Here is a 9,372-nt window from a genome sequence, read left to right as displayed (position 1 = left end):
CGACGCAGGGGGCCCGGCTGGGACCCGGTCAAGCACGCATGGTCGGTGATCGGGTTGCGTGCGGGTCTGTGCAAGAGTGTGCCGAGTGGGCAAGCAAGTGCGGCTGTCTCGAGCGCGCCGTGGAGCTTCTGTTAGAGGCGGAGACACGCAGGGGGGGCTGTAACGCGACGGCGGTGACGGAGATGGAGAGTGCAAGTGCAACTGGAGACCCACGCCGCAGTGTTGTAGCAGAACTGCTGGCGCTGCAGAGCAAGAGTGTCGACCAGCTACGGATCATCCACCCGCTGGTGGAGCAACTGCACGGCAGTCGCCGAGGTGAACAGTCGCCGCCGCAGAAACCGTCACAGCAGCAGCCGGCAGCGGGCAGAATCCTTCCAAGACCTCTCGACAGACTACTTGATCCAGTGCTCAAAGCACTCGCATCGCTCGCCCAGGGCACATGGCACCGTCACATGCGGAGCGGCCGTCTGCCTCGAGGTGAAAAACCCGGTTGTTGAACACGACGATCTTATCTGCTATTTAAAAGCGACCAGTGCGGTGCAGTCTCGCCTGGTCTCGTTGCTTTCGCGTTTGCTCTGCTGTAGGATTCGGGGGACATCGCCAAGGATGTCTGATGCTAGCTACGCGGGTGCCGCCGATTACGCGGCGGGCGCTCACTCAGTGCACAAGAGGCAGTCGCGCGTGTCGCTGACGCAATTGTCGCTGAACGACGACGAGTCCCTGTCGAAGGGTGCTGCTGACACCTTGTTGGATGGGGAACCTCACTTGAGGAAATCCTTCTCCCTGTGGTCCATCCTGGGTGTTGGGTTTGGTTTGACGAATTCGTGGTTCGGGATCTCCGTCTCGATGGTCACCGGTATAATGTCCGGTGGGCCCATGATGATCGTTTACGGGATCATCATCATCGCTCTGATATCCGTGTGCGTGGGGGGTTCCCTTGGGGAATTGTCTTCCGCGTACCCACACGCCGGGGGGCAATTCTGGTGGGCTCTCAAGTTGGCACCGGCAAGGCATCGCCGGTTCGCTGCGTTCCTGTGCGGATCCTTCGCGTATGCTGGGTCAGTGTTCACTAGTGCGTCGACGACACTTTCCGCGGGGACAGAGGTCGTTGGGATGTACGCATTGAAACACCCTGGGTTCGTCGTCAAGAGATGGCACGTCTTTGTCTGCTTCGAGCTGATCCACTTGTTCCTCATGCTATTCAATTGCTACGGTAAGTCTCTACCCTTGATCTCTTCGAGCTCACTGTACATCTCGCTAATATCTTTCCTCACGATCACCATCACCGTGCTTGCCTGCTCCTCGGGTTCATTCAACGACTCCAAATTCGTGTTTGCAACTTTCTACAACGAGACAGGTTGGAAGAACAGTGGGATGGCCTTTATCATGGGGCTCATCAACCCTGCCTGGTCCTTCTCCTGCCTCGACTCCGCAACACACATGGCCTTCGAGGTCGAGCGGCCCGAGCGCGTCATCCCCACGGCCATCATGGGCACCGTCGCCATCGGGTTCGTCACCTCCTTCTGCTACGTCATTGCCATGTTCTTCTCCATCCGCGACATCTCCGCGGTGCTCAAGTCGACCACGGGAGCGCCAATCCTCGAAATCTACAGACAGGCGCTGGGCAACGAGGGCGGCGCCATCTTCCTCGGATGCCTCGTCCTGTTCACCTCCTTCGGGTGCATCATCTCGTGCCACACATGGCAGGCCCGCCTTTGTTGGTCCTTCTCGAGGGACAACGGATTGCCCTATTCGAAATGGTGGTCGCAAGTGAACCCGGACGTCGGCGTGCCCCTCAACGCACACCTCATGTCCTGCGCTTGGATCTCGCTCATCGGCGTGCTCTACCTCGCCTCGTCCACAGCGTTCAACTCGCTCATCACCGCGTGCATCGCTTTCTTACTTCTATCCTACAGTGTCCCCATCGTGTGTCTCCTGTGGCGCCGCAGGGACATCCCGCAGGGACCCTTCTGGTTGGGCAAGTTCGGACTGTTCGCGAACGTCGTGTTGCTTGCATGGACGGTATTCGCAGTCGTGTTCTTCTCCTTCCCACCGGTACTCCCAGTCGACAGAAACAACATGAACTACGTCTGTGTCGTCATCGTAGGGTTCGTCACGTACTCGCTACTGTACTGGCGGTTCAAGGGATCCAGAGACTTCCACAAGGTCGAGGACGAGCCGGGCGAGAAACTCGTCGACGCAGAATCGACGGGGGAATCGATCCTTGGGGGCACGTAGGCACAGTGATCCATCTACTGTATACTACACCGCTACGTATTTTATCGCTACTTGTAACTAAACACGTACTCTCTTTCTTTACGATGACAGCCCACACTCAGATGTCAATTGAATATAATTCGAGATCTTAATTAGACGCTGCTGTTGGGACTGTGCAAGGGGTCCGTGGGTGGGCAAGCCAGTAGCGTGTGTGTGTGTGTGGGCCCCAGGTTGTTTGACGAATGGGGGTTAGGAACACGCTGTACCGTTTGAAACGGACGTTCACCGGGTCGGTCCCCACGCAAGATCAGAGTGAGGACTGGCTCCCCACAAACGGTGACGCCGGCGCAGACGCAGACGAGGACGAGACGTATCGGCTGCCGCTGGACCTCGAAGGGTACTCTGTGACGACGAAGAACCGGTTGCTAGATACAGATATCGCTAACGAGTTGCGGGCGCTGATGCCGCCGCGAATCCAGTTGTACACCCGCTGGGGGCTCGTTTACTCCCTCGAACAACACGGAGCGTCGCTACACTCACTGTACGCGTGTCTCAAGGATGCAAGGGACAAAGTGCCCAAGGGTAAACGATGCGGGTACGTTCTCGTGATCCGAGATAGATTGCAAAGTGTGTTTGGTGGTACTGCAATGAACCTTGGCTCCCCACGGAACATCGCACGTACAGGGGAACGTGAGTGTTTCCTGTGGAGCGTACAGAGAGTGCAGCCGAAGGTACTACGTGGTCAAGAACACAACATGGAGGGAGGGATGGGCTGGCAGTTCCGTGGGTTCCCCTTCACCGGGGAGAACGAGTTCGCGATGTACTGCACGTCGCAATTCCTCTCGATGGGCGCTGGAGACGGGCTCTACGGGCTCTGGTGCGACGACGCACTGTTCCACGGCGTCTCCTACCGCTGCGACACGTACGGGAACGACCCGCTCAGTGCAGAGGGCGAGAAGTTCCACATCACTGGCCTTGAAGTCTGGCAGGTCGGCTGTTGCCCGGATTTCTGACTCTTGTTAAGAGGAAGAGGGACTTATGCATCTTTTAGAACAAGTGTATTCACTGTGTTGAACTTGAGGGTGTTGGTATAGGGTTGGTGGCATTCGGTCAATCGGTTCGATGCTGGGTGTTGTGCAGCCTGTCGAGGATGTGAAGCAGCGGCTGCGGCCCTTTGGGCTGTTTTTCGAGCGGTCACTAAAGGATCTGATCAAGGGCATCCGGGCGCACGGGGACTCGCCTGAGTCCCTAGAGAAGTATCTTGCCGAAGAGTTGTCCCACTGCAGGGAGGAGGTGAACTCACTGGACATGAATTTGAAGAGCAACGCGGTGTTGAAACTTGCGTACCTCGAGATGTACGGGTTCGATATGTCATGGGCGAACTTCCACATCTTGGAGGTTATGAGCAGCACAGGTATGCGGAACAAGCGGGTCGGCTACCTTGCTGCGTCGCAGTCGTTTAACCGTGACCCCGATATACTCATACTAATGACGAATCTTTTGCAGAAGGACTTGAAGTACTCAGCCACGGGCGGGAACGACACCTATAAGATCGGTGTCGCGCTCAGCGGCGTATCCAGCTTCGTCACGAAGGATCTGGCAAAGGACATTGTCCAGGACCTGTTGCTCATGCTCAACAACTCCAAACCGTACATACGGAAGAAAACAGTCGTCGCGCTGTTTAAAGTGTACTTGCAGTACCCGGAGTCCCTCAGGGACACCTTCGACCAGTTCGTGTTGAAACTCGAGGACGAGGACCGATCCGTCGTCTCCGCGACGGTGTCTGTGATATGTGAACTGTCCAAGCAGAACCCAAGTATATTTATACAGCTGTCCCCAGTGCTCTACGAGATACTGGTCACGATAGACAACAACTGGATCATCATCAGATTGCTCAAGTTGTTTACAAACCTGTCTAAAGTGGAGCCGAAACTGAAACATAAACTGCTGCCGAAAATCGTTGAACTGATGGACTCGACAAGTGCTACCTCAGTTCTGTACGAGTCCATAAATTGCATCGTCAAGGGTCAGATGCTCTCGACGGACGACTTCGACGTGGCAATGAAGTGTCTCAAGTGCTTGAACGAGTTCTGCATCTCTCAGGACCCAAACCTCAGGTACATCAGCTGCCTACTGTTTTACAAGATAGGCAAAATCAACCCGCAGTTTGTCGAGCAGTTCGATGAGTTGATCTTGCACCTGCTGTGCGATGTCGACGTTTCGATACGTTCCAAAGCATTGGAGCTCTTGAACGGGATCACGCATGATGGGAACCTGAAACTGATCGTCTCCACACTCATGAAACAGTTTGTCAACGAGGAGGTGGTCGTCATAGAAAACTACAGAAATGCGGCCACAAGGGACGTGCCCATCGTTGTCCCAGAGGATTACAAAATCAAGCTGGTAACGACTATCATTAAATTGTGCTCTATGAACAACTTCATCAACATCCCAGATTTCAAATGGTACAACACGGTGCTCATAGATTTGGTCGTCGTGTCTTCGGATTTGAAGGATAAGACAAGACTGGGATCCATGATTGGCGAACAGATCAAAAGCGTGATGCTTAGGGTGCCGGACTTGAGAAACGTGACAATGACCACAATCATCACAATCTTGACCATGGAGAAAATGAACTTGTCCACCGTTTTAAAGGAGTGTGTTTGGTGCTTGGGAGAGTACTCCAAACTAATAGAAAATGGTGACGCACTAATACAATTGCTAATCAGGAACGCGCCCCATTTTAACGCAGAGACCAAAGTTGTTCTAATCCCAGCCATTCTGAAACTGTTTGGCTCGTGGTGCAACGGTCCTGCAAACCAAGACCTTCCAAGCATCAAAATAGTACTGAATGACATGATCGATTTTCTGGACACGCTTACTACGTCAAGCTCTTTTGAGATTCAAGAGCGTAGCATCGAAGTCAGTGAAATTTTGAAATTGAGCTTGGATGCAGTAGAGATGCAGGAGCAAGACAATTCTGATGAGGGTGGACTGCCACTGCTGCTGTGCGAAGTAATACCGGGTTTTTTCAACTCGTATGAACTGTTGCCAATATTGGCAGGAACACAAAGGAGGTTACAGGAAGAGGGACAAATTTCGTCCGTGGACTTGATAACACCGTTCTTAACACAAACAGAACTGAGCAACATATTAAAGGATTACGATGAAATCCAAGAGGATGGCCTTTCGCATACGGACCGGCTCAGCGATCATGATGGGAAATACAGGTCTGAGAGTGATTTGGACGATTCTGTGGCAAACGATGCTGGTAATGCAGCCGCTGGTGATGAAGTTCATGACGATTTGCATTTTTTGGAAGAGCAGAGAAGGCAGGAACAGTTGTCAAATCCGTTCTACTTGACCGAGGAGAGCGAGGGGACAAAAGCCACCACAAATGATCTACTGTCGTTAGACAGTAATGATTCGAGCAAAAGGGAGGATTTGACTTTGATTAAGCTGGCGTCGGAAAATCTGACAGCAAATGCCGGAAAGACTGGGGAACGGAAGAAGAGGGGCAAGGCCAAAAGGGCCGTTGTTCTAGCAGATGAAGTGGTCATAGAGCCAAACCCCCGAGCTGATTCCACAACGTTGCACCAAAAAGTCGCCGCACTAAACAAGTCTGATAGAGGGATAAACCTTGTCACACAGTCGCAGTTGAGTTCTTTTGATTTCAGCAAGAAGGGTGACGACAGAGAGTTAGATGACGCCGAGAACGAGGCCGAGCTGGAAAAACTGAGAAAGAAGTTTGCCGCTCAGTCGCTAGACACTTCGAATGTCAGTGAGCCCGTGGAAGATCAAGAGGAGGTGATCGTCATCAAGAAGAAGAAGAAGTCCAAAAAGAAAAAGAAAAAGAACGAGGAGGATGTACCTGATGAATCCAACACCGTCCAAAATGAGTAGTATGAACTGTATATAGCTTTTCTATAGCCAAATGGAAGTCCTTTTCTTCATCGCGCACTGTTCACTGTTAGTCTTCCCTTCTTTTTTATTGACGTGTTTTCAAGATTTCTGGATCTGTAAATGGTTTTACAGTGAAATCTCATCGCGCCAAGGTCGAAAGCAGTGAGTCTGCCATCTGTTTACAGGAGTATGTCCTTTCGTGCTGCTATAGAGAACCAGGAGCGGTTGGGTGCCTGGTATCGCGGCATATATGTGCTGTCCAGTATCAGTGACAAGATCAAACTGACAATATCAAAAGACGATATAATACTATGGTCTATCCACAGCACAGATACTTCCCTGTGCCAGCTACGGTATGAAGCATCGTTCTTTGATGAGTTTGTCTTTGAGCCTTACGATATTGTATTTGGAGAGAGCGGACTGCAGATCGAAACAGATTTGAAGGGCCATGATCACAAACTGTACTCTTTTGAGATCGATGCTAAGCAACTGACCACGGTGTCTAGGAAACCAGACAACGATATCATACGAAAGTATAGCCTGTCAATCAATAACACAACCACTTGTTCTGAATCTTTGATAAATAAGCTGCTGGTCGCCATAGAGATGGAATCCTTAATAATGAAAGAGTATTGCCCCCAATTCCAGCCGATAAAGTACACGCCCATTGTATTGGATCTCCAATATAAAAGGAAGTTTTTGGATGTGTTTGGGAGTAACTCGTATGATAAGGATTACACTTTGGATCCAAACCTTATAGCTTGTTTTATAGAGGTGAGTAAAGAGTTATCCAACTCCCTATTCAACAAAAGTCTGATGAACCAAAATGACCTGCGAGATGGGGATAGACCCCTGGAGAGCTCTGATGAGATCAACTACATCAATTGTAACTACGGATTGATTAAGAATTTTGTAGATAACTGTCAGAAAAGTATCTTCGATGACGTTAAACTGGAATTGTTGGAACGTAAGATGGCCATTACCGCTTTTGTAAAGGGTACATTCAAAGGCTCAGAAATTCTGCAAAACGCTCTAAGTATGAGCAATACAATGAATACTGCTGATATAGGACATTACTGTCTCTTTGATGGGGTTGAAGAAGAGCACGGTGGGAGATCGGGACAGAAAAAGAGTCCCAAAACACTTATCTTCAAGTTACGAGACTTCAAGAACTTCATTGGCATAGGAAACTCCTGGAAAAATATCCCCATAACGCTGTCTGCATCTAGAAATAACGACTTGAGCATATGGTTCTGTCACCCTGGTGAGCCGATCCTATTTCAAATGAATAAAGGTGGCGTAAGAGCTCAACTGTTACTCGTGACCGACAGTACCGTTGGGAGCAGTACGATCAAGAGTAAGGAACCAACTGCTAATAACCAAATGTCAAACCCAAGCATGGATACCTCTAGGGCAGCATCCCCGTTGAGGCTTAACAGTAATACGCGCTTACAAAAAACGGAGACGGCGTCGAATTTGAATAGCAGGTCCACGAGTCCATTCAAGTTGGTTAACTCTGATATACAAAGTATTCCTTTGCGGGACAACAGGATGAGTCCCCTGAAGGATACAGCTATTGAGACTACCACAAATGAACGATTGAGTTCTGCGGGCAAAGTTGTTTCAGCCAGAAAGCTATTTGTTTCCGATGCGTCACAAGAGAGCAATATCGATTATCCAAACGTCCAAAATGATAATACTTCTAAAGCCGAACAAGATATGTTAGCACAACTGCAAATGGAGAGGTCTGAAACCACTATTGGCTGGGGGAATCGTTCCCTAAAGGAGTTTCCCACAAAACGTCCTAGTGCGGAGACAAGAAATCCAAAAAAACAACATAAAATGTCTCCTGGAGAAGACGCTGATAAGGGTGCGGAAGAACAGGATGCTGCTGGATTGGGTCCCACCCAAGCTCAAAATCCAAAAGGTTTGTTCGACTGAACTGTTCCTTACATTTGCGAACTCATCGATTTTTGAAATTTTTATTACCGAAGAAACTTTTCAGTATGGGGCCCTCTTTGTGTTCAGCGTTTGATGCAGTCTGCACAGAGCTGTAAAATGGTAACCACTATGGATTATACCGACTATCATGACCATGGAGATGGTGGGAATGGAAACCGCTTACCAAGACCGGCGTTTTCTGGGACATTAGGGCGAAGTCAACAAGAAGACGAGCCAGATGTGAAGAAACAAAGGATGAATGAGTCAGTCCCTTATGCACAACAATACTATCAGTCCCAACAACATGTCCCACTTTATGGATATCCCCAACAATACGCTCAATACCCAGGATACAATTACAATCCGTATCAGCAGCAGCCTTATCAAAGCCAATTTATGCCCGTACAAGCGGATAGCACGTACCAGCAATCACATACGCCTTCACAGCAAAACTATTGGAACAACCAACAACGTCAACCTCTACCTAGCGAAAACTATAGTGTTTCTGGAGCCAACTATCAAGACGTTAATCTGAAAAGGGAGTTGGAGGGAGGGAGGAAAACAGAAGGTGTAAAAGTTCAAGGCTCTCCGAAACCAAAGAAGATGTCACCGGCAACAAAATCGGAAAAAGAGAATATATCTGAAACTGATGATTCCGATCCAAGTGAGGCACCTATTATCGCAAAGTCAAATACCATCAATACGGATGTAGATAGTGACGCCTTATCCAGCGACGATGAAGCTTCAAACACCCAACCAAAAAAGGCAGTGTGTATCCAAGGTACTTCTATCACACTAACAACTGATGAAGATATTGCTAAATGGAGAGAAGAACGGAAGAAAATGTGGCTACTGAAGATATCCAATAACCGGGAAAAGCATAGGAAAGATATGGGTATTAAGGACGACGAAGTAAATCAAATGAGCGTACTACGCCAATCCAACAAGGAGAAAAAGTTTATGCAAAATATTCAAAATCAGGTCAACAGGTTTAATCCTAACGTAAATCTGAACATAAAACTGGTACAGCGAGAATTTGTTGAAGACAATTCAAAACTACTGGACTTTATAAAAGAAGTAGGTGATGCAGGCTTACTAGAATACGAATTGACCCAAGAAGAAAAGGACAAACTGTTTAAGAATGCAGATGGCTCTACGAATGAAAGAGGTTACAATCCTCGTAATAACAATAATAATAATAACGGTAACAATAGACAAAAAAGAAATTATACAAAAAGCAGACCGGATTCGTCGAGGTATACGCCTAACAAGCCAAGGCAAAACTTCCAAAAGTAGTTTCCCCTTTGGATT

General features: G+C 49.1%; 5 protein-coding genes across 5 annotated transcripts; all 5 read left to right on the top strand.

Annotated features, from left to right (window-relative positions):
- Positions 1 to 606: 606 nt before the first annotated feature.
- On the top strand, positions 607 to 2,238 carry HNM1 (Hnm1p; the record flags this gene model as incomplete). The annotated part of the gene is made up of 1 exon (XM_022607955.1): positions 607 to 2,238. One exon carries the CDS (start codon positions 607 to 609, stop codon positions 2,236 to 2,238), a length of 1,632 nt encoding a protein of 543 aa, XP_022464499.1.
- A 221-nt stretch (positions 2,239 to 2,459) lies between these two features.
- OXR1 (Oxr1p) lies at positions 2,460 to 3,230 on the top strand (the record flags this gene model as incomplete). Its single annotated transcript, XM_022607954.1, has 1 exon — positions 2,460 to 3,230. One exon carries the CDS (start codon positions 2,460 to 2,462, stop codon positions 3,228 to 3,230), a length of 771 nt encoding a protein of 256 aa, XP_022464498.1.
- A 109-nt stretch (positions 3,231 to 3,339) lies between these two features.
- Positions 3,340 to 6,120, top strand: APL5 (Apl5p; the record flags this gene model as incomplete). Its single annotated transcript, XM_022607953.1, has 1 exon — positions 3,340 to 6,120. One exon carries the CDS (start codon positions 3,340 to 3,342, stop codon positions 6,118 to 6,120), a length of 2,781 nt encoding a protein of 926 aa, XP_022464497.1.
- Positions 6,121 to 6,309: 189 nt separating this feature from the next.
- DDC1 (Ddc1p) lies at positions 6,310 to 8,061 on the top strand (the record flags this gene model as incomplete). Its single annotated transcript, XM_022607951.1, has 1 exon — positions 6,310 to 8,061. The coding sequence occupies one exon, from the start codon at positions 6,310 to 6,312 to the stop codon at positions 8,059 to 8,061; it is 1,752 nt and encodes a 583-aa protein (XP_022464496.1).
- Positions 8,062 to 8,178: 117 nt separating this feature from the next.
- On the top strand, positions 8,179 to 9,357 carry RSA1 (Rsa1p; the record flags this gene model as incomplete). Its single annotated transcript, XM_022607950.1, has 1 exon — positions 8,179 to 9,357. The coding sequence occupies one exon, from the start codon at positions 8,179 to 8,181 to the stop codon at positions 9,355 to 9,357; it is 1,179 nt and encodes a 392-aa protein (XP_022464495.1).
- Between the last annotated feature and the right edge of the window lie 15 nt (positions 9,358 to 9,372).

This window comes from Huiozyma naganishii, chromosome 4 (assembly GCF_000348985.1).
Source record: "Huiozyma naganishii CBS 8797 chromosome 4, complete genome".
NCBI lineage: Eukaryota > Fungi > Ascomycota > Saccharomycetes > Saccharomycetales > Saccharomycetaceae > Huiozyma > Huiozyma naganishii.
The sequence above is the reverse complement of the archived record's forward strand: the minus strand, read 5'-3'. Positions and strand labels throughout refer to the sequence as shown.